General features: G+C 38.2%; 1 protein-coding gene across 1 annotated transcript in view; it reads left to right on the top strand.

The window, feature by feature from the left end:
- rngtt (RNA guanylyltransferase and 5'-phosphatase) overlaps positions 1-22347 on the top strand; it is an 87996-nt gene extending 65649 nt beyond the window's left edge. The window contains exons 13-16 of the mRNA XM_008397448.3: positions 2574-2674; positions 9111-9177; positions 18813-18936; positions 21945-22347. Coding sequence (XP_008395670.1) covers positions 2574-2674; positions 9111-9177; positions 18813-18936; positions 21945-22111 — 459 coding nt within the window. The 3' untranslated portion in view covers positions 22112-22347. The remainder of the gene's footprint in view (positions 1-2573; positions 2675-9110; positions 9178-18812; positions 18937-21944) is intronic.
- The last annotated feature ends 3672 nt before the right edge of the window (positions 22348-26019 follow it).

Below are 26019 nucleotides of genomic sequence, written 5' to 3'. Positions count from 1 at the left end.
AGCTTTTACTATGAAAATATTGAACTTGACACAAGTTGTCAGTTCATTGATGCACTTTTATTTCCGTATTGCTTATTTCAATAGAGATGGAAAAAGGTTGAAGAAATGTTGTAGCCTGGTATGTTATTTGAAATACATAAACCCAGTTAGGACAGCCAATCAGATAAGTAATAGTTCCTGGGACCAGTGGTGTGTTTGGTCTTTCAGTATTGTTAACTTCAGCATTATTGTAAAACTAACTAAAATCAAACTGCATTACATGTCTTGTAACTTCTTTGTTTTTAATCCCTTATAAGGGTAATTTTTTTTTAATTGTTGACTATCACTACTTTTTGTTATTCTTACATTAAGTATCAAACAGATTTCATATTGTCACTTTCCTAAAATATATAGTTTTTATTTTGCCAAATGCATGTGATATTTTTGCCAAAACAACTGTTGGCAAAAAATTATTTATGCCATTATTTTTGGAAGGTGATGATATTTGACTCAAACATCAGATACGCTTGTCATACATTTACGTTATTTTTCTATGAAAGATTATTTGGACTTTTGTAAAATAAAAGGAAAAACAATAATTGAAGGATGACTAATCAATAATTTCTGAGTTTTTTTTGTTTTGTTTAACAAATATTATACTGTACAGTGTCAGGGAAAATCTCTGTTTTAGTATTGGAAATGTATGTCTCTTATCATGAAAGATTTAGGAATTGCTAATTCAAGATTTCAAAACCAGATTTTATCCCAGTTTTTTTCTTGTAAATATGTTAAATGATTCTCAACATTTAGAGTTCTTTGGCAGAAATGTGCTTTTCTAAGCCCAAGTGTCTTTACTTTATCTACAACCAGCCTAATAACCCATCATATTTTGCTTTTAGAAGTGAAATAAGACATTTGCTAATGTATTATCTGGATGCTTCCATTTTTTTCCCCTCACACTCTGAAAGTCAAAGCCTCTGACATTCTGATTTGAAACAGCAGGTAATTTCTATGCAGTGGCACCTCATTACTTGAAAATGAATGTGATAGACGAGAGATATGCTCCTGAAGGCAAGGTCGACACAGACAGTCTGTTGTTCGCTTCAGTAATAAACGTTTTTTATATGCAATCATTTATTGACTAGACCAACAATAATAATGAAAGAGCAAGTGCATCAGGCAACACATTTTCATTTAGAAATGAATTTGAAGGCTGTCTGTTGATTCTACCTGCAGTCTGATAGGCCTTTCATAAAGTTGTTGCCATGGTTCCTCTGGCATGGACTCATTTTGAGAAAATATCACTTTAGTTTAAAATGGTAGCGTACAGATTTTAGCACGCAGGGTTGGGGACAAACCTGAATGGATCGTCTGGTACTTTTAGTTTATGCTGTTGACAACCTTTAAATATGCTTTGAGTTTGTGGGGCTCTTTATTTGCATCACATTGTGTGATTTGAATTTGAAATGCTACATAGCCTCCATGTAAAGCATTGAAACTGTCGAAGCTTACAGAAATTTTGATTTGATGGCATCAACTAGCTATAAAAAAAAAAAGACGGTTGCATGTTTACCACCGAGTTGCATCACCTCATATATTCAGAATAGTGTTTGGCAGCTGATTTTCCAAATGATTCAACTTTTCTACTTCTATTCATTATATTCAGCTCAGCAGTTTGAGGCATTCTTTGTATTTTTTTTTCTTGTTGTTGTACAAAGTACTGTCAATTTTGCATCACTGTTACTAATCAGAGGTATTTAATTCATTTGCCGATACAGAATCCCAGTCATATGCTAAAAAAATGAATGCTTGAAAGATCCCTTTCAAACATAATTTATTTCAGTGTTTTTGAATTCAGGGTTTGCTCATAAACTCTTGGGCATAGAATCATGCATTTTAATTTTAATCTCTAGGTAAATTGATTTTACTTGCTTTAGGGAAAGTTGTGTGAAAGTGCCTTGAGTTGTATATAATCCAGAAAACGCAACAATTCACAAAATCCAGTTTCCTGTGTTTCTTCTGCCTAACTTTCCACCCGCTTTCCACAGGGGTGCACGAGGGCCGAGTCTAGACCCTCTTTACTTTTTCATGCGCTGTGACAGTTCAGGTCCTCCTGAGGAATCTTGTCTGTTTTCTCACACGTTCCCTCGCAGGAGACTTCTGTTACCTGGCAACCTGACAGTGACAGAATTTGGTCATCTGTTCCCGCCTCCACCCGTCGTCATGCCTTTACATTCCTCATGTTTCAGTGCGCTTGATTCACGTCCTTCGAAATGTCAGGCGCACATGAATAATCCAAGCGGCAGAAGGAAGGATGCGGTTTCGTACTGTACGCTGGTGCACGGTGAAACATAGTTGTGATGTAAAACCTGGAGTCAGGGTGAATCATTGTGCATAAATATTTGTATTCATCTATTTCAGCCAGATATTACGCCGACTGGACTTGTTAGTAGAGAGTCCGTTTCATAGGGGTTTTCTTTAACTTTTGCCCCCCAGAAAAAGTTCTTCACCGTGTTGATGTGTCAAATTGTCGCTGATGTTTTCTGGAAAATCAAATCCGTTCTACGGTGTTAAATTTGCTGTCCTTTCCACAGAGGTACAAAGCTGGGAGATGTGACGACATCCTCAAGTGGAAGCCCCCCAACCTCAACTCTGTGGACTTTCGCCTCAAGATCACCAAAGTCGGAGGAGAGGGGTGAGTGGCTGTTGCCAGGACAACGCTCTGCCTGACAAATCCAATAGCACCTATCATTTCGTTACACAACAGGGTGTGCACACCGAGAAAGCTACTCTAACATGCACACATATATTAAAAGCTGTGGATACAGCTGTCCTAAAACCACGTTAAATTTCTCTGACGTTAAAACTTTCTTTTTCATTTCATGTCCTTTCTTCCCCCTTGGGGTTTAATTTCTTCCGCTGCAGTACAGCCACACTCTGGCAAAGATAACTTCTGTCTCCATCGTTGCCTGTGTGCACCCGTTTGCTATCCTGTGTCGGGCACTTTTTACTTTGCTGTACAAGCTTTGTCCTTCTGGTTCTTTCAGTTTTGTGTGACATTAATTATTCATTTCCAGTGCTGCAGATTCAAGCCCTGCTCCTGATAAACATAACTACAGAAAAAGCAATTTGGTTGTTGAAAAGATAATCAGAACCTGAAAGATATTTTGGACCACACAAATACGCTTTGGAATCTAGAAATGCGAAGCTAATGTAAAAGTAGGAAATGTGTCAAAACTTTATATGACGAGGTGCTCATTAGCAATTCTAATATTGGAATATGTCAATAGTGGATGATTACGAAGTATATAGTCTGGATTAAAAAGCTATGCATTCTCAATGTTGACGGGAGAATCTCCTAAACAGCATGGAGGAAAATGTAGCAATTTCTTTAGAAGACTTTTTTTTTAAGTAAAGTTTTTATATGAAATATGGGTGATACATGAAAAACAATATTATCTTTCTACAGTAGAGATATGACATTTACTGCAGTTCTTGCTTTAAACCGGGGATTCCACTGGACATCAGATCTGCATGTACTCAGTAATTCATAAGGAAAGCATTATTTTCTTAACAGACAATTCAGATAACAAAGTCTGAGCCACAAAATAGGAACAAACAATCTTTCAGACTCTACTCTGCTGTTCCTCCTGCTTGGTGACGATCACTTGAAGACAGAAACAAAGTGTAAACCAGATGTTCTGGCGCATTCACAGCAGAATAGTGTAACGGATTCTGTTCAGATGGGAAGGGAATGCCAACAATTTTCACACCTTCATGTTAGTTTAGTTCATCTTCACTCTGCATGTTTGAAGTTGGACTTAACTGAATTTGCTGATACAAATGATACAGCTGAGGCTGAATTTGTAGGCCTGAAGCACAGTCCTTTCACCAGCGACTTCTTTAGGTACACTGCTTGTTAACACAACTAGTTAATCTATCACGTCTCAGCAAAATAAAAGCTTTAGGGATCTAAACAAGATAAGCACAGCTGGCTGAAGTTAATACTGTTTGGAGGTAATTTGGTAGAATCCAATATGGTTGTTGGACTCAAAAGTGCTGATTTGCTGAATGTTCAAAAAATGGGCTGAGTGGTTTGAGACATGTTGATTTTTGCTTTTTATCTGCACGGTAAATTAAACCACTAGTGCATTTGAGCACAAACCCAAGTAGCCAATAGTCTGGCTGTTCAGTAGACTACTCTTTTCTGTCGACTCAGAGCACCATATTGTCCCCTGTTGTCTGAGTTGTTATCATCTTTCCTCTGAGAGCCTTTTGACCTCTGTGACTGTTCCAGCTCTTTAGCCATGAGTGAGCCCACCTCCATTTACCAACAACAGACTCCGAGGATGACACCAGGGCACAGCCGCTCATTCTACTCGAAAGACGGCCAGCCTGTTAGCGTCTTCGCTCCTCCCCTTGTGTGTGGGAGAACACAGACAATCATTGTTGCCATTTCAGATCTTTTTGATATTTTCCCAAAAGATGAATTTTGCTGGCAGAGTACCGATCGCCACGACTTGCTTAGTATTGGTGTAGGCTTTCAGATCTCTGCTTAGTTGCTGTCTGGACGGGAGAGATGGACAGACTTGTTTGGAGGTAACAACTGTTTATTCATCAGCCCACACAATCAATCCTTGAGCACATCTTGTTGCACCACTGAGGCATACAGCCTTGAAAGTTTTATTACCTTCTCTGAAAGCACGCACAGAGGCAGACGGTGATTATTGTGTGGCAGTAGGAGGGAAGAAGCGGAAAAGGATAAAATGGAAATATTGAGCAATTGCAGAGACATTGCCAGAATCCTAATTAAGGATGGTGCCTAAAAGTATTGTATAGATTTCTGGATTCATTACTAATTTTGGCCAGTATTCCCTCAGAAAGCAGGATGAGTAATGGTTATATCATAGTTCATTAGATGCGCTGGGATTTTAGGAGCTTGGGTAGCTTGAATTACCTCCCCCAAGGCTGTTGCCCAAAGCTTCTCGTACCACCTTTATGTTCCGAGGAATCATTTCCATTACAGCATCATGATCCATATTTAGTCTATAGGATTCTAGTCAAGTACATGCCCTGTAAAAGCATTAAGGTGAGCTTCAGCGCAGAGTGAATTCAAAACCTTGCCTCCAAAGTGAATGGAATTAGAAAATTGAGAAGAGGCTGGAAGATTGAGGGAGATTTTTTATGCTCCTACTTTTCTAACGCAGCAAAGAAGGATTCTATTTGTAAAACGTAAGATGGCGAGAGAGATGGGTTTCTGACATTCATGCAATCTAGCAGAATCCAGCAGAACAAATCTGGAGCCAGACTTTGAAGTCTCTGTCATTATGAATAGATTGACTTCAATCACTGCAGACTTGCAGTTCAAGCCAGGTCTTGATCACAGAGAATCACATTTTTTAGGATTTTGTGTCGTGTCATACAAGGCCATAGCAACATTGTGTGCATTTAAACATTTATAGGATGATTTTTGAAGAGTTAATAGTTTAATAATACATATTTTATAATACTTTACATCTATAGATACAAATGCAGGATTCTGATTGAGGCCATAGACTTTATTTATGTTCTATCAATTAAGGTTTTCATACCTGATGGTAGATGAATGGTCTAGTCTGCTTCCTTTTCTTTTACATCGCCTTTTACATTGACATTCAAGATGAATTATGGGGGGAGGAAAATCTTAGCTGATGCTTCACTGATGTTTTGAGGAGCTCGAGTTAGATGACATGACCTCAAAATTCTCCAGATCTCAGTTCAGTCGAGCAGCTGTGATATGTGCTGGAGAAATAATCCATGAAATCTCTACCTTTCAACTTACACGACTGAGTCAGGGTTGTTTTTGTAGAGAAAGGGCCACCAACACATCATTAGGCACGTAATGACACTTTCTGGTGCTGGAAGTAATTAGATAGTGTTCAAAAAATGGCTTAATAAAACCAATCTCAATCTGAAAGCTATCAGTTAAAATGCCTGTGCCTCTGAAAGGTAATTTGCCTGATAAATGTTGGTAGATGAAAGATGTTTAAACCTTTTAAAAGCAAAGGTGCAACAAAAATAGCAAGAAAACTTTACTATTACTTTAGTAGGCTAATCATTTAAAGTGGCTCCACCTTGAGCATCAGCTCTCCATTATTATTCTCTAACTGAAAGTGCACTTAACGCTGTGTACTGCAGGTAAGACTCTGAATATTTATGCCTCTCTCAACGCTACCTAGAAACCCGGAGTTATACGCATGATCATGACTCCAAAGTGTTATACTCCTTCAACTGTAGAGCAGTTAGATGATGCTGTATGGTTTTACTCCCCGAAATTTAAATTTTAATCATTTTTTGTTTATTGTCTGTTTAGTTTTACTTTGACAATGGATTTGCTTAAGCAGCCTGATGACTCCTTAGACCGAGATACTTACTGGCGTTTACTCACGTGTTCTTAACAACAATTTATCTCAACCTTTCTTTGAAGAAAGTGGATGTTTTCATGTCATTTCAAATAGCAGGACTAAGTCCCACTTTGATCCTGAAGCATTTTGTGTGCAAGTTGAACGTTACGCAGGGAAAGAGCTTGCAAAACGTCCAAGCTTCTTCCGGTGAGGCTTTCTTGATTTAGCCACATTTGTTTCAGTCTGTATTCCAATCCCTTTGGGAAAACCTCATTGACTTACTGTTGTTTAAGAGAAGCTGTCAAAATGAAGGTAATTTTGTTGTTTGTGAGTGCTGCAGATTCCTGAAGCCCTAGAGGGGCTGTTCAGCTATTGATGGAAATGGACTTGGCTTGGCACTGGACAAAGCACATTAAAGTATGCCTATTTGGCCCCCTTAATGTCTACTGCTGCTTCCTTCCTCCCCTTGCTAGCTATCATTACGCAGGAAGGGGGTGAGAGCGGCTGGGAGGACGGTCTCCGATTTCAGCTCCATTTGAGATCTGAGAATTAGCTGGACCAGACTGTGGAGCTGCCCTGTTGTTTAGATGTCTATTTGGCTTTGCATCCCTCTCTATTTATATGCTAAAAATGGGTAACTAATATAAAACCTGTGTCAGTGTTTGTAGAAACAGTGCCTGAAATAAGCTGCAGCCACAATTAGTTGTCTTTTTATGGTGGGCAGGGGAAGCAAACACTATGCGATTAAGACATCTGTTGGTAATCTGGGAGGTACAAACAGTTTGTTCTGGAAATATTTGGAAATTAACTTGGTGGTTGTTGTTTTGACCATCGCTGCCAGTTTTGACGTATCACATAAGAATTGATTTTAAGTCTCTTGGGGGGATAGTTTCAGTTCGTGTCTAGTTTCCTATGAGTCATCTCTCTTTAGAAAAGCCCCCATTGCATAAACCATTATTTCAGCAGAGAAACAATTTCAGATACATTTTTAGGCAGTGACAAAAACACTATTTGTTCCCAATTTATGGGAACAAATAGTTAACAACATTTTGAACCCACAAAAAAAGCTATTATCTACAAACTGGCCTTGCAGTAATTTGATTAACCAAAGAATGATGCTTCTCTGAGGTCCTGAGGTCCTATCTTTATTAGATTTTTACTTTTTTATGGAATAATTTTAGGTACTCTGTCTCTTGTAAACACTTTTAGGTTTTGACGCATTTAGCTCACAGCCTTTCATAATTTCTCATTTTTTTCTTTGAGGGCAATTCACATTTTCTGTTAATGAATCTTAGTGACTATTTCTTTGTGAACTTTTACCCTACACAGCTGCTCTTGTTTGTACCAAAACACTATTTTGTTGACGTGAGACCAAACTAATATATGGCAAATTTAGGATCAAAGCAATCTGCAGTTCACCTTTCTTCTTATTTGTAGTAATATTAATGTTTTGGTGCAGCCTGGCATTTGTCCTTATTAGAATGTGATATAGAATGTTAATATTACCTGAAGCTAAATATTAAGGTAATAGTGAGGAGGCCTTCCAGCCTCAAAGATTTTGAGCTCATCACTGAAGGGAAACATTCAAAAAGTTGCTCTGCAATTAGAAAAAGAGTTTTATTTCTGCAATGCAAATTAAAGTTTTTCCAATGATTATTGAAAAAGCACTAAAGATGTTTTTATGTGCCAAATTAATTAAAAAGAAAATTTAAAACATAAAAAAATAACAGTCCTTTAATATATGTTGCTTTTCAGAGATAACTCTTAATTTCTATTGAGATTGAATGAACATTATTTTAAATCTAGTTTCTTAAGGATATGAATAGTTTTGCTTTGGCATTTGTGTTGTTGTATCTAAAATGATAGGAAGTCTTGGAGGTTGATGTAGGAATGCTAATTTGTTTCTAATCAATGTTTTTTTCCACTTAAAATCTGAAAAATTAGGACCCTTGTTAAAACCCAAACACTTCTAAGCGCAGATGATGTGAGTCATTGTAGCTTCTGACTAAAAAGCTCAGTTTTATGCCTGTCATAGCAGCTGGTGGGATGAAATTGATGAAGGGTCGAAACAAAACATTTATTTGCACACATATTACCTCCAACTTTGCTTTCTGTTTGATTATTTAATTTGTAGCTTCTTTGCCCATAAGGGGTTAAAAGGTCTGCGTTAAGTTACAGTACAAAAAAAACTCTCTGTTAGTGTTTAGGTAAGATATTTGCTCCAAAAAGCAGTGAGACATTAAAACCCTTTCAGAAATCGTACCATGTGTCACTGTAAAACATCACACAAAAGCCTTTTTATTGTTCCGGAACAAGTTGATGTTTGTTTCATCCATGTAAGGAACACAGATCATGCTTCACAACCCAACCTTTTTCTCTTTTTGCTTTTGAGAATTTCTGTTTTCTTGGCATTCAAATCCCTCACCGACTGCACGTTTTAATCTCATTAAAGTTTTGAGACCAGTACTCTAAAAGCCAGTATGCTCTGTTCCTTGTATTGCAGTGCTGTACTGTAAACATGCCCATACTGCAGTTCACTCTGTGGGTAGAGGGACATCAAGCTGTGCAGAGACACAGAAGGGCTCAGTGAGGTGTAATCTCACATCCTTATCATTCTGTTACTAGCTGGTAAATGGAAGTGGAGTAGTGGTTTCTTTCCAACGCTGCTAACACTCACATACTTTGGTGTTGAGATCCTGCACTGGGGGGGAGTTGCTGGTGTTAACCGTGATCCTTTTGTCTTTCCAGGCTGTTACCACAGACCGTCGGCTTGCTCTACGTTGGAAACTACGATAGACCCTTTGCAACGATGAGGGTGAGAACATAAACGTTTTGCTTTGTTGGATTCGTGTTTATGCTGACGATCCAAAGAGCTTCCTTCATTCTCATCCACCTTCCGCCCTGTTTTGAAGTTAACCGCTTTTAATTTAAAACTTTGTGCTGAATCAGCCGATTCATTTGATTTGCCTAAACGATTTTTCTTTCATGAGAAGCTCATTGCAATTTCATTATTAAAAAAATAATTATATTGCTATGCTGACATCAATAATGCCAAAAAACGCAAAGCTATACACATTTGGTGTTGGTACAGCTACAATCTTAGGTGTATTTTTTGGAATTTTTTGTGATACAGCAACATAATAACATGAATATCTTTGGATCAGACCCATTTCTTTATAGTCTGGCTGTATTTTATGGTGTAGGTGATTCTTAGCCCCAAACTGAAATTATCTGCAGTTTTTAACAGGTTTTCATTCCAAATTTGTCCTGTATTTAGCTTCAGTCATCATCTTTAATAATAATAATAATAATAATAATAATCGCAGAGGCCTTCACAGAAAGGCTGTTTTTATACTGACAAGATTGACTATTTATTAAAAAGGTTAACTTCTGAAGCTTTTTATTTGACTGTGTTTTACTTAGAGGTCAGAATAAATGTGTTCCACAGTTGTACATTAATGTGCTTCTTTCCACCTCATAAAAACAACAAAACACATTTAAGTTTCTGGTTGTAACATGACAAAACATTAAAATAACATTTTATTTTGCTTTTTGAGCCTTCCCAATAGGGCATTCTACCAAAAATAATAGTGCATTGTTATAGAAGAAGAAATATATTTGCACAAATATTCTTTAATATGCCCTTTTCATATGAAAAATATAAATATATGGGCTACAGGTTTAATGTGCTTTTGAAAAAGCTACATTTTGCCACAAATCTCTACAATATTTAATATAACATAGCTGTTGTTTGACTTTGCAAGAGGTTTAGAAATTCACCTGTTAAGCAGTTTCTGGAACAAAAACAAGTCAATGTCAAGTTTATGTATGTAGCACTTTTCCTTCACAAAGTGCTTCACCAGCCAGATGCAATTAAGGATAAGTAAAGTACATGACATTGGTACAATCAAATATAAAATACCGGTAATTATGCAAACTAAGCACGTGTTTGGGTAAAATGTGCTAAAAGAAGTTTCCAGTGGTAGCTGGAAATTTCAGTAACAAGTAGAACGTTTTTATTTGTTCCTTTTTTTGTGATTTTGATATAATTACAAGTTTATCTACGTTATTTAGCTTTCTACTGAACTAACACATCACCTCACATGCATACCGCGTTTGAAGACCAGCAAAATTATCATTTCTCCATACATTTTATCGCAGTCAGCAACAAGAATACAATCTTATCATTTTTTGCTCTGTTTTGTCATTTTTATCAACTCAAACTCCAGCAATCAGTTTCTCTGCAGTTTTGAATTTGGCAGCCTGATGGCGACATCCAAAGGAAGAGTAATATTATGATACATATGTTCTGTTATTACAAGTCTTTTCTGAAAATGTACTATTGTTGATGAGGTACTTCTACAGGATGTAGTTTGTTACTATTTAGGAGAACAATCCATTAAAGTTGCAGACTTCTGCTCCTTAGTCTGTAACCTGAAAAGTCCTGCAGTCCCTTGACTGTCTCTCCATCAGTTTTCATGTCACTATTTTCTAGTAAAATGTTGTTTACAGCTGAACCAAGTGCTAATCTGCTTTAAAAATTTATCGATTACATGTTAGCAGAGGACAAGAGGACTTGTGCTTTCAATCAGGACGCTGTTCCTGCTAAATCCAACACCTCTGCACACTGAGGGTGTGAGTTTGTTGTCTGCTGTGAGCCACCGCATTGTATCTTTGACATTGATCTCCTTCCTTCTGGGCATCGCAGTCATTTTGAAGCTCCGATTAGATGCAATTTGAGGAACATTCGGCTGACAGCTCATCGAAATGCATTTGGCTGCCGGTGAAAGAAATCAAGCCAACCTTTCTGTTATTCGAAAATATTACGTGATTTTCACAAAAATTGAGGAAATTTTTCAAATGTGGCTCCTTTATTGTGGTAATTTCTGTTGGTTCCTAAAGGAAATGATTTTGGAAGGGAGCTTTTAGATGGATTTGCTGGCCTTTGAAAACTCTTCTATTGCCGAAAATATTTTTTTACTTGTTTGCAATTTTTTAAAACCTGAATGAATTTTAGGAATAAAATAAAATCACCTACTACATACTGTTTGATCTATAAAAGCGCATCTAATTTGTCTTGTGAATAAATTTTTGCTGGTTTTATGTATGTTTTATGTATGCTAAGACTAAAGTCAATCATTTGGTTATACACCATTAGACCAGAGCTTTTACCATACTCGTTCCCTTAAATTGTCTTGTAAATTCCCAAATTTGAAGTCTGACCACACTGTGGGTCTAAGTTTCCAACTTGCTTAACTTAATGTGTTACAGTTAAGTCTTTTTTATAGTTATCTTATGTTTAAATCTTAGTGATCCTTAAAAAGATCTTATAATATCTCAAATTTAACCTACAGGATCCCTCAGAAACCATTAAGTTTGTTTGATCCTAGATGATTGCTCAGGGTTGCAAAACTCAACACCACATTATTAAGACAAGAAACGAGCAGAGAGAGAAGACATGACATGCAGCAAAAATCCCAAACTCACGAATCAAATCCTGAACGTCGGCATTGTGGACTAATATCCCCCATATGAGTTATATGATCTGTCTCTACACCGCACAACACCCTGAAACTCCAAGCACTTTAAAATGATGATATCAAGATTTTGGTGTGCCTTCACAAACCAGATGCCTTAAGAGAATTATGTTGTCGAAAACATTCCTTTGAAGTTTATTCCTCGCCTTGCGGCACACAACACGCTGCATGCGTTTTATGTTAAACAGAAGATGCGGCTGCATGAAAAATAAGCCTGTATTTAACAAGCAAAAAAAGTAATCCAAGAGGAGGTGCATTTCTCATGCATAACTATAACTACACAGTTTGAGCTTAAATGTTACTTTTAGACATTTTTTGGAGGCTTATGTAATATTTCGCAACAACTATTCCCTCTGTTTTCAAACTCAAAGACAGACATGTACCTCCTGATTTCTGTTGTTTTTGTACAGTCTGATTATTTTCTACTGTGCCCCCAGCGAGACATTTCATTGCAATTTGAAATCTGTGTTTCCTTTATAAATTCCTGTTTTTAAGCTGAGCAGAGAGCAGCTGAAACACTAATGTTTAATGTTGATGTCATTCAAAGCAAGGTGCTGTTTTTTAAGCACTGGTATTACTTTTTTTCTACGTTTTATTCATACACAACATACTAGATTTTCATTAAAATACGTTGGTAAAAATATTTTCTATTAGTCCTGTCTAAACCAAGAGTAAAAATGTAGCCTAATACTTCAGCAATCTGTTCAGGATGGAAACATGGTCAGCAGCACAATAGGTGTGTTTATTGACTTTTTTTTTAGTTGAGATGGATATATATTAATAAACAAACGTGTTTCTATTCCCAGGATAAAACATTTGTCGGGTCTAATGTTATTCTGAAGGTTGAAAGCAAAAAATAATTGAAAACTACTTATAACTGAAGTCCCTATTAGGCTTGAAATTATAATAAAATCCAACACTGTTAAAAATGATACTAAAATTGACTCAAATTTAAAATCCCTATTGCAGTTTTTTTATGAGACACTTTAAATCTCTTCTAAAGGCTTTACTTTACATTTCCTCTTTTTAGTCAAGTCTCAATGCTTTCTGGTGTCTACTTGCTCTGCTGGAGGTATATATGGCCTGTGAATACAGATTATTAATCATAAATAATCTGAACACTACCTGGCAGGCGTACCCACCAGTGACGGGGATAAGAGCAGTTTCCTAAAAAAAAAAAAAGCCTTGCAGCTTTGATGAAACTATGATGGGTTCCCAGCATGCACCTCCACGGCCAGGTGCTGAAATGATTTTGACTGTTGTTTCCTTCACTGAGCTCTCCAATTTATGTGACTCCTGAAGGCGTGACTCTCTCTGCTTCACCGTCATTTAAGTGTCATTAAAGTTCTTCAGATCAATTTTTATAGCCCACAGGCCTAATATATTAGATATAGGATTAAAAACATGGAGTACCACATATTTGAAAGTGGTACTCATAGAAAACGCTCTCATCAAGCTGTTTTTGAAAGCAACATGCCCATTTAGTTTGTAAAGTTTAAAGGACATTGTTAAGGTTTTGTTAAGGTGATATTGCTCAGAGCCCCTTGTTTACCTGACAGACTCGACAACGAGCTGAACTCCTGCTCACTTGCACTTCATTACCTTGTTTTTCACCTATTAGTCTCTGATTAAACAGTCAAACTGGATGTGAGAGGTAATGATCATCTCTACACACACTCAAAGTACGAGTCTGTTGTGTAATTGGTTAATCGGGAATCCTATTTGTTTTCTGACTTCCCTGATGTCTGGATCTTATTGGCCCAAGTAGGAACCCTGAAGATGATCCAGTCTGTCTGCTGGAGTTTTTTTTTTGGTCCAGCTTTCTTTATTTTCACTGGATGAGATATTACTGTTCGGAAGGCAAATACTGTATTCTGTCTGACAACATATATTAAAGTTTGAACATTGATTTTCATACTGTTCATCAGTGAAGTTGTTCCCTGGAAACCAGTTCATATTCACACGTCTGCATCTTATATCCTCTTCCCACTTTATACGTCGTCTCATCTTGTGTTCTTTTATTAAAATGGACCCGAGTGTCGCGGACCTGCGACTCTATTCTGATTTAACTTCAGAAAGAAACAAAAGTGAGTTTGGTTATAGGAAAACAAAAGACCTTTTCAGGAAAACGTCTAATTCTGAATGTCGACTCGTCTCTTCGGCACAATATACTGGATACCCAAGTGTTGCAGCAGTTTGACTAGATTAAGATCAGATGCCAAATTTTGAATGTACCGACATATAAATGCTTTCTATAGATGTTGATTATGTTGTCACAGATATATTACAAGACTAAGAGGTTTTTTTATCTGTAAGATGTGTTGCTATGGTAAATGCATGCTGTAGAAAGATAGAGAAAGTTACAGTAATGTCTAAAGCAAACATTTATTTATTTGTTTAACCAGAAAATTTGGCTCTTAAGATATTATATCACCTGAAAACCACAGTAGTCAAAACACACAGAAATGCATATTTACACATCTATTGAGACTAACCACAAAGTCATTAAACTAAAAACACTGCAAGCTAAAATATGTCAGAGTGTGCACTTTTTAAGTCATTGAAAAAACATTTATGCATAATTTTAATTTCTCTGAAACCTCAAAAAAGGCCTCATTACAGAAGGCAATTTGACAATTTAAGGCAAGATAGCAATAAGCCAGGGAAAATAAATTACTCTGCAAAATAACAGCTACAAATGGCGGAATATATTATCAAACTTAACCTTCTGCTTTTCTACAGATGTAATATGTAAAGCAGTTATAAAATTATTATAAAATTTCGGTCTCTGTGTAAGAGTGATATTTCTTGGAGTTTGACATCTTACATGGAAATGAAGTCTTTATTTAAATTATCTGATGACACACTGGCACTGAGACGCTACTAATGTGGCAGAACTGAGACTATGAAGACATTTTTATGTCTGGAATGATTAATGCTGTCATGGCAGTATGCTGTAATTCTCCAGCTAAGTTTCTAGAGATTGTGTTGATTTCACGTGAACCCGTACCCCCATTCCTGTCTTTAAAAGGAATACCGTATTTTCCGCACTATAAGGCGCATCGGATTATAAGGCGCACCTTCAAGGAATGGCCTATTTTAAAACTTTTTTCATATAGAAGGCGCATAGAATAGGCACTTCAGTTTGGGTTGCTGATTTGTTCCATACTCTATTATTACACATCCACATTTATAAAGAAGTATTCCCCGAGTACTTTATATAGTAGGCTGCCCCAGTCATTGTTTCACTGACGGTGTTGCGATATTGTGCCCAACTGCTTTCTGGGTAACACAGACCAACCGGCACGCTGCTGCCGCAGTCTCTGTCTCTCTTCCCCCACACCCCCAGGCTTTAAATGTATAGGGGCTGGTCCCTTGGTAATCCTAGTCGAAGCACCACAGATGAATATCTAAAGCCACTTTGTTGACATAAAGAATGTCAACAAAACAGTGCGACTCAGGTCGGCGAGGAGAGCCTTCCGCGACTGGGCCGGGGCGTGGCCGGACAATGGTCACCCTCCTCCGTTCGCGCACAGCATGTTGGTGGAGAACGTGGTGCTAAATGACCTGCAGACGGCCTGATTCTAGATGGTCGGTAGGTAGATAGGTCAGTCAAACTTTATTAATAGATTACAAACCAGCGTTCTGACAACTATCCCAGCATGCACCGCATGCTGCTTCTTCTACGGCTGAAAATGAAGTCGGCAGCTGCTTACCGTAGTTGCTAGACCTGTTGTGGCTCAATATTGGTCCATATTTAAGGTACACCGGATTATAAGGCGCGCTGTCGGCTTTTGAGGAAATTTAAGGTTTTTAGGTGCGCTTTATAGTGCGGAAAATACGGTAATATATTCAAACTACAAACCTCTACAGAGTGAATAATTCATTAAAATGCATTGCTGAATTGTTTGATGACTGAAAGAAAAAAAAAAGTTTCTCATCAACAGTACTGGCTTGAAGCCTGGAACAAGACAAAATGGGATCCAAATATTTTCCAGGTGTTTAAAATAAAGGAGAAAAAAAGGAATTAGTGTATTGAAACACGTTTTTATTTCCTTAGATAATTTACGCTGTATTCTTATATCTGAAAATATCAGTTTGTCAATCTAACATCCGTCTTTCTTCACGTAGCAGTTAAACCATTCTCCTGTCCATTCCTCCCTTTTTTCATCCAACCATTCTTGTAACATCTGTCTAATCATTCTTTCGTTTTGTCAAGGCTTTATCTGACTGCCCGTACTTGTATTCCTTCGTCTATCTGTCCATTTATTCTTATGTTCATTTATTCATGCGTCCCCCCCCATTCACCTTTCCAAGTGTTCATCCACTCATCCATCCATAGGTCTGTCTTCTCTTCATCCATCATGCATCCTTCTGTTCATCCACCATCTGTCCTTTTATCCATCCATTCGTCCATCTATACTTTATAACACAGTCTGAATTTGGTGTCACATTCCTAACTACAGCACCAGATACACACATGCTGTTGGTGCATTAATTCTGTTTTTAAACCATCCCTGCACTAGTGTTGCACAGACTTGTAAAGAGTTGGAATGTCCCTGATAACTGGGGACACACGTGTGCCGCCATAATGAGACAGATTTGGATGGATTAGGCACCAAGTGGTGATGAAAAATGGCAGCCAACATGTCACCCGTCAGCAGCAGGGAGAGATCCAGACTGTAGCTGCCTGCCTGCCTGCGCTGCCCTTCACAGTTTTCTGGCAGTTTGCTGCGGGAAGCTTTAGGAGAGCTCAGAGATTCTGCCGCTGAAAGATATGTTTGGCTCACCAGAACCTATCTTCATACTGACGTAAAAAACCAATCAAAATTTAACTATAATTACACTGTAAAATGTGATTTCTGACAGTCTAAACGTATCTACTCTCTCTCTATGGTCTGCATTCTTTCTCTCAGTTTCTCCCTTCCTTCCTCACACCCTATCTTGCTTCCTGTGTGAATTCGACACCCACTGCGAGCCCAGATGCCCAGCACTGTAGGATCACATAAGCTCTTACTTTGTAGTGTCTTGCCAAACGTCGGGGCTTCCCTGGCAGTGGCCGCTGTCACTCTCTGACTGGGAGTCACGGGTTCAGTTTGAACCCCGAAGGTCATCGTCTTTGTCATTTTTTTACCCGGCGTGAGTCCGTCTTAAATGAGGAGCATTATACTAAATCTTGTGCCTCCATTGTTGATTTTTTTTTAATCTTGTTGCTGCTGCACATTTTTGGGTGCCTCCCTTGTTCCTAGCAGTTCAGGGATTTACATTTTTCCAAGTTTCAACAATCCTCTCAGTGAGACACAGTCCCTTGACAAATAAACAACAGATGCTCAAATGTCTTCTTTGACTCATACTTGATCTTCAGTATCATGTGCCGCTTTCGTACACTTGAGCAGTGTTACAGTATGCAGCACTGATTTTTTTTTTTCCTTTGGTTTTCAAAGCAGAATGTGATGTAATAGGTTAGCGATCCTTTGTAGCTCAGTAGGTGGACCGGGAACGATTGGACTGCTTTGTCAGGAGCTGCATCAAAGCCAATTCAAAATGTGTTAGTGTTTGCATGTGCTGATGTTTCATTAAGGATAGAATATGTTGTATCTCTGTCACATTACAAAATAATTTGAGACCCTCACACAATGACTGGACACTTTTTTTATTTGTTTCAATTCGGTTCATTCGTTTGGCACTAATTCAGAACAAATGAGATCTAAAAGCAATTTGCCAGACAATCAGGCCCAATTAATTTCCACTTTAAGAATCCAACTCAGTTGAAATCAATTTAACATTAAGCTGCAGGTTTAATATACGCGATGACATTTAGTTGATCACTTTTTCAGTGGTAAAAAAAATCACAGATCTACATTAAGTCATTGCTTTTGCAGCAATGACTTCTCTTGATCAAACCTGGTGACAGTAGAATGGCTTTATAAGGAAACAATCTCAAGCAGGTTTATTATGAGTAGCTGTCTGTTGTGACCGTGCAATAAATGCAGAGAAGAAATCCCATAGAATTTTTAGGAAAGAGATTAATACAATTTGGAATAAAGCTGTGACATAAAGTGTGTAAATAGTGAAGCGCTGTGAATACTTTCCTGAATGCACTGTGCAATCAATCTGTCAAAATCTCTTGTCCACTTTTTTTAAAGAAGGGTTATTGTGTAAAATGAACTTTTTCATGTTACGTCCTCATCGAAAACATACCTGGGGTTTTGCAGCAGCAATTAGCAAACATCTGTTGAGCTCATCATATGAACTACTTCCCAGTTCATTGCTCCTGAGAATGGTTGTAAACAGCATAATAAGAGGCATTGTTGTGAGGACGTGCTGAAGGCGGCGTGTCGGAAAGAGCTGGAGTTTCTTAAAGGGACAGAGGCCCAATTTTAAGGCTTCAAATTACAAAGTCAGCTGAACTGAAGGTAATACAGTTACTTGATTGTGCTAAAAAATGGCATCATGTGTCTTCATTATACATAATACCAATAACATATAAATACAGTATTAGAATAGCTCCAGATATTGAAAATATTGTTGGTTTACTGAAGATCGAAGAAAGAAAAATATTGTAATTATTTTTGTGGTTTAAATGTGCAGAAAACCGACTAAAACCTGAATACATACCGATCACTGTTTCTTTACACTCCTGCTAAATATTGAAATTTTAACTTTTCAAAATAAAATTTACTTCAAATATACTAAGGTGATTTTAATTTTTTTTATCTTGAATGTCACAAATTTCCCGCTCGTTCAGTTGTCATTTCTCTGCATATTCATTCTGTTAACGACAGCCATCACCATTAAACCAGATAATCTAACAAAATATGTTTCATTTTTACAGAAACTAGAAAGAATAAAACAAATGAAACTTTTCCTCCTCTAGCAGTTTTCAATGAATCTCGTCTTTGTGTCTGCACAGGCAACCAAAGAGCTGAAACAGTACGACAACAAGATCATCGAGTGCACCTTCGCTAACAACAGCTGGGTGTTTATGAGGCAGAGGGTGGACAAAAGCTTCCCCAACTCCTATGACACAGCCATGGGTGAGCCTCTATTCCTTCCTCGTCTGCAGTTATTTATTAATACCTCACCTCCTCCTTTATCTGCAGCTGTATCAAAGTGAAAAACGAGCAGTCAGCCTGCGATTAATGGCTTATTTTATCAGTATTTTACATCAGGCTTTGCTCTCAGTTAGATTTCCCTGTTATGAGATTGCGAGCGAATGTGTGTGTGTGTGTGTGTGCGTGCGTGCGTGCGTGCGTGCGTGCGTGCGTGCGTGCGCGCGCGTGTGTGTGTGAAGGTGGCAGATGTTCTGTTGTGTAAGTGTGCACACCAACCCGTCAGGCCTCGCACTCTGTGCCCAGGACAAATTGTTTTCATCCGTGTCCTTTCTTTGAGCAGAGAAGCTGACATTTTGCTACATAACATTTTTCCCCCCCTTTTTAAGTAAATACCACCGCTGTAAACAGGTATCCAGGATATATTAGTGGCCCAAAAACAAGAAATAGAAAGCAAGGTGTTTCCATAAAGCAAGTTCAAACGACAGAGTGCATCCATCTGCAGAGCATAGACCCACTCAGCACTTTCGGGTGAGACTGTTCTTGCACAAAACTCAGAATGTAAATGAACTTTTTCAATTCTTCATCCGACATTTTCTCTCAGCTCAGCCTGCTCTGCTGCTCTTCATACATTATTCTTGTTTTTCGGCGCGCACCTACGTTATGTACGATGTGTCGTAAAGTACGTTAAACTTAGTCCAAGCGTAAACTTTGACGTGCGGACCAGTCAGCACCGACCTCCTGCTGAGCGATGAGCAGCGGCCACGGAAAGATGAAGACGCGAGGAAGATGAGCGATGACACAAACCGAGTCGAGGGCTTTAGACGATCGTTAATCCAGCCTGAGGTTCAGTCTGTCAGATTTATGTCTTCAGACATGCTGTCAGACCTTATCTGTCAAAAAATCAGATTTGGGTTCTGGATGGTGGAGGGAAGAATCAGCTGCTGTTGTCGGTTGTGTTTTATCACCGAGTGGTTTGTGGGTTAACGTTTGGTGTAGGGCTTAAGGCTAGAGTTTAAATTGCAGGGGTCAGTTTGAAAAAATATATATAATTCAACAATATTTGCTCCTTTTCTTTTTTCTAAATTCTGCCCTTTCCTAAATAAAATTAAACTTTTAGTATGTACCCCCAAAACTGATCTATTCATGTTTGTTGTTTGCATAATTTTACTAATACAGTAACTATACATGAGTGGACATTTCATACAGTTTAGGCTCACAGCTAGAGATCAAAAATCCCCCAGAGAGTGGTGACAGAAAAGAAACATAAGAAGGAGGGAAAATATGGAACAATTACAATTGATATTTTCATAATATTCAACAACAATAGCACTATTTTGTGTTTTCCATAAATGGTGCAGCCTTAGTGTAAATTGGCCAATCTCAATGTCCATGTTCTGAGATGCTGCTTGGTCCTTACAGTCTTAAACATTTTAAATAGTTAGCATTTATAAATGTAATTTAAAATTAACATGGCATTAATTCTTCTGTTTCTGTCTCAAAGAGTTATATTGGGGGTTACTTCACACTAATTCAGGAGGAAAAAAGCAATTAAACGTTTCGGAAGATGAAAAATCTTCACATGCATTGTTCTATATCATCTGAAAGCTTCTACGTAACCTTTCAGAGAAAATAAATGTATGTAAACAAAGGAGAAGATGATGGAAACGGCACACAGCCTCCCCGTCTGATGAACCTTTTTAGCACAGCATTTCATCTAAATGTTGACATCAGACTGTTGTACAAGGCAAAGCATAAAAACAGAAGCTGAAGCCATATAAACTTGAAGCAGAAGGGAGGAGAAATGCATTTAAAGCACAAACTAAATTGATTGTAGAAGATGGAAGAGAATATAGAGTTATTGGGCTTTAGATGCTGCTGCGGGCTGCGAGACAGCCTCGGAGGCCAGATGGCAAAAGTCTCTTTTATCAAAAAATCTTGACAGATATCTTTGCATGTCTCTGCAGACTTATAACACTTTGTTCCATTTAGCAACTGCAAATAATCATTAATGTGTTGTTGGTACCGTGGCTCGGTCATGAACGTGCCAAGGGAGCTGTGAAGTGGGATGAGCTATTTCTATGCATGCATAGTCTCAGAGGTAATGATCCAAATCCTGCTTCTTCTTTTTTTATAAACTTAATGTGAAGATGGCTCAAAGTATAAGTGCTGATGGGAGGTGAGGTTTGGTACAAAGTGAATTGGATTGAAAATTGTAAAAGTTTTCAATAATCTAATTAATATAAATGTGAAAAATATATGCTGATACCCCTAAATGAAATTCATACTTACTATAGCAGCACACCTGTGTGTAAAGTAGCATCTAAATCAGTACAGCTGATTACAGCATCACAAAGACTAAAGCAACACCTGAAAGGTCAGGGATAAAAGTGCGGAAAAGTTTTGATTATAAAACTGATTTCCAAGTTTTAGCATCATTTCATCCCTTATCCAAAAATGGAAACAGTGTGAAACCTACTGACAGACAGTTTTCCACTTACAATGACGGGTCAGATAAGAGACCATCAATCAGAAAAGTGAACAAGAAGCCAACCTGTACAGCTCAGGTGGAATAATCTGTTGATTCTTAAAGTAGCTATATATATATATATGATATATGGCTTTCATGAAAGAGTGACAGGAAGAAAGTTGTTGAAAATATTGCTGATAAATTGACCTGGATTTCCTTAATATTGGGAGATTGGCCCGACACGTGAAAAACTGATTTCCCTCCACAAAGGTCTGAAAAAGAATCTGCATGTGCCAACTTACTTTGAAAAAGTCATCAAGTAAAACACTTTTTAACAGACTACCAATTGTAAAATACTTCAAAAACAATTTATAATTTTATAAAAAATGATTTGCTGTGTTTTTGTTGTAACATAAAAAAAGATTAAAAGTTTACGAGTTGCACTACAAATGGGTGGAAAAGCCTGTCAGCATCTCTGTGATAACTTCCTTCCTGCTGTGCCCATTTGTTTTTCTCTGCCCAGCTGTCTGTAAAAGCATCCAGGAACCCGTCACGAAGGAAATCCTCTTCGAGTATCTGGACCGCTGCGCCCAGGGAGTCAACGCACAGAGCCGGAAACGCCCGTCTGACCCGGACTCTGCGCTAATGCCCCCTCCCCCTCCGAAAAGACCCAATTGGGCCGCGCCGTAACCCCTCCAAACTGAGCCCCTCTGGACTCCCAACCACACCCACAGTCACAGCGAACATCCTCATCAGCATCCAGACCCTCTACAGGAAACATTTCAAGCCCGTCTGCTGCGTCGCGTTTTCGCTTGTACATGTTTGGACCTCAGAGAAGTGACTGCCTCAATGTGATTCATCCATTTACCTTGTAGAAATCTTTGTAGCTTGAATTGCTTGTGTTCTTATTAAAACACTGAACACGATTCTTAGATTATTTTTTTGACTGTTTTCCTATTTATTTATTTTTTTTAATTCTGAGCTAAACAGTCAAGAAATGACTTTGTTATGACTAACACCTGATGAGCATTGTTTACTTTGTGTCCACCATTTCCTTGTTTTAATTTAAAAGAGGAGTAAACATAATCAAAGCTCAATCTGTCTTGATGCATTTAGTTTCCTATCAACTAAGATCTCAGCGTTTCAATTAAAATTCACAGGGTAAGTGTTCAGTGGAGGGGATATCTAGATGTTTCAGGTGTATAATTATGTAGTGGCTAAGGTTTATTTCCCAGTGATCTGCCTGACTTTATCTTTAAGGTGGTTGTTTTGCTTGAAAGGCGGCAAGTAAACAGAAACTCATCATTGCGGTATTTTTACTCAGCCGTTTCAGTCTCAGCAGCTCCCTGAAGGAACAACTTGCTGCTCGACAGGAAGGCAGTGGACCCTGAAAAAACTGCTCTGGAGTTGCACAAATAACACAACAGGAAGTCTCAGGTGTACAAAGTGCATGGATCCAAAATTTGATCCTGTCGGTGGGGAGCGAGGCTGGTCCACAGAGACCCAAAACCTGCAATATGCAACATCCAAAGGTCCCTGTAATAAGGTCCAGGACATGCTCAGATATTTGTTCTGTCTGTGAAAAATCAAGAGCTTCTTTTGAAAACTAAACATCAGTCAGTTGCCCATAATACTTTGTCTTTTCTCTCTCTATATATATATATATGTTACTCTTATTAACGTTTAGTTTTTTCCAAAAGCTTGAATCACAGGATCCAGTTTGAGGGGATCTTTATCTTTTTGGCAGCTCTCATTTACTGAGTGATGAGAGGCGACCCTGATGAAGTTCATCACCTGTTTTATGGAGGAAGTCTGACTCGCTGCCGGAAATGCCAACTAAAGGATTCACTCCACATGCTATCCAAACAACTGAGCCCTGATGTAAAGAAGGCTGCTCATCTTTTAGACTGAAACACAGAGCAATCGCAGTTCCTCTGATCCTGTAAGTATAAAGCTGAGCGAACATTAGAAAATCTGGCTTCTGTGATGTTCTACTATAAATCACCGTGTAAATCACGGACATGTCTCCTTTCATTAGTTGTCCAAGTGACCGTGCCAAATCCTGTTGCGAAGAGGAGAAATTATGCGTATTTTTTGCAGAATTTTATTGTATTTTTTTCAGCTTTATTCAAAGGGAGGAGTGGTACTGTATGGGGAAAAAAATTTATTTCTGTTTCTATTTTGTCTTAAAAAGAAAAGGGATTGTTGAAAATAGCAGTCACAGAGGAGCACAGAGACGCACAAGACACAAACCATTCACACACTCAGACCTGAGGGCAATTTAGAGAGATCAATAAACCTAACAGATATCTTTTAGGTTTCGGACTGTGGGTCTCCAGCGCAGGACCTTCCTGGTAACGAGGCGTCGTCATCAAAATGGTGTGGATGCAAAGTGGGGGTATGGATTCCCACAGGAGCAAACGGAGCCGGAGCCAGTAGGAATTAATGACTGAAGAAATGTGGTTGCTAAGATTGAAGGAAAGGTAACCAATTCTGGGCAAGTTTAACAGCATAGAAATTTCAGATTTTGTCTTGTGTTCATTTTTATTCCATCTTCAGTTGGAAGTGAACGGCATTTGCACAATAGCAAGTCAGATTATTGAATATAGTGATTTTTTTTTTTCTTACATAACATTGAGATTGAAGTGGATAAAAGAGTAACTTCAATAAACGACCAGGTAGAATTGTGATCGGAGTCGGTTCTCCTCAAATCAAGCATTTCATGCATACGTTCCTACCGCTCGGACCTGAAACATTAGTCATTCACGGTCGGTAGCACAAATGGCAGGGCCTGTTTAGTATTTGCTCTCATACCCGTCATTATACTCGTACGCCTGGTTGGTTGTCACTGATGACATTCGCTGTCGGAGCAAAGAACAGAAACAGTCTTTCTGCCATCTGGCTTCATCTCTCTCCAGTGTTTCTATTGCGTAAAATCTAATTCAGGCCGTGTTGCCTGGACTAAGAATATACTTGTTTTTTTTTTCTTTTGTACATTTGCTGATTTTGTGAATTTCATGTAAAGCAACACAATTTGACCGGATCTATTTGAATTGGTCATTGAGCAACCACGTTGTTGTGACTCGTCTCAAGAAGTGAAACTAATTATGAAAGTGCATACACAGTGTGATGCATTTCATTGGTTTGTATCTCTTTATTTGGATCATTTAAAATAAAGTAAAACATGAAATTTAGCTTCTTAAAGAAATAAGAATGCTAACAGGGTTTTTATGCAAAATAAAATGCACAATCCTGACTTGACAGATGTCCATCAGTTGTTGGCAACCCTGCACAAGATGGATACAAAAGGTCATTGTTTAAAAAGTTGAATCTGGACTGTACCTAATTGTATTGATGTGAAGCTTAATGGGTGGAACATTTTGTTAGAAATATATGCAAAAGTCCTTTAGCCATACATGTTTTCTTTGTTTGCCAACAAAATATATTTTGGTCTCACTTGATCAGTTTTTCTTCTTTCTACAAGACTTCTTTCAAGGTTAAGAAGTGCTGTCGTATGAAGTCGTATGAATTATTTTACAAGGCTCTATTTGCTGCTCAGTTACTAACCGTATCAGGTAATTAGTTGTAGTTTTATCCAACACAATTCACTATGAGCCCTCATTAACACCTTCACCCAGGAAACACAGGCGCTGTGCTGCAGGAACCTTCCAGATGTTGCATGTCAGCTGAACACGAGAAACAACAAAGCGTGGAGCAGAAATGCGTCCCTGCTCTTCCATACAAACGCAAGAAAATGTGTTGTTTAAAGCAGCAGTATGAGCAGAGCAAGTGTTAAAGTCGTCTCTGATTAAAAATTGAGATGTACATTGATTGTCCTCTGCAGCCTCTCCGGGGTCCTTCAGCAGCAGTTTCCACCTGCTTCCCTAATGCGCCGTGCTTGACCTCTTCTCCCCCCGTGAGGAGCGGGCGGATTAAGGTAATTCCCCCTCCGACTTTAAACGTGATCGCCATCGCTTCTTTCCTTTCAATCCAAATGGGAAAAAAAAAAAAAAAACCTTGTTGCCAGGTAACATTTTTGATGTCTAATTTTCACCTCCTGCCCACATTGTTGCTTGTTGCTAGGAGTGTTAGTTACCCTTTGACAGCATTTTTGTCCTTCAGTTTTTATGGAGGCAGCTAGTTTTATGTCAGTAATCATGAATTTAATCAAAAACGACGAAAATCTGAGAACAGTTGCAAAAAACGTTTTCATGCTCCTTGAACTTTTATTATGTTTTGTGAAATTACAGGAATAAGCTTTTACCTGAGCTGTGGATCTTTGTTTTATAATCAAACTTTGCTTAAGCTTCACTTTCAGGCTTGTTCCTTTACCTTCATGATGCCTTTTGTTCACTAATGTTGCCTGAAAAACATGTGAGGCTTTGACAGAACAGCTGCATTCGCACTCAGATTACAGATGTTTATTTAACAATGAGATCCAGTCTCAACTGGTTGCACTTAATTTTATTTAGAGTTGTCAGAGTAAAGAGGGCTGAATACAAATACAATGGAGGTTACGGACCACAGTCCTTAGCCCCGCTCTCGGGGTTACAGCCAATCAGCTTCAAGGAATATTAAAGCCGCTCCTGGATTGGTTG

The sequence above is a fragment of the Poecilia reticulata genome, chromosome 21 (genome assembly GCF_904066995.2).
Source record: "Poecilia reticulata chromosome 21, P_reticulata-male-v2, whole genome shotgun sequence".
Lineage (NCBI taxonomy): Eukaryota > Metazoa > Chordata > Actinopteri > Cyprinodontiformes > Poeciliidae > Poecilia > Poecilia reticulata.
Note: the sequence above shows the minus strand (reverse complement) of the source record. Positions and strands in the feature narration are given on the sequence as shown.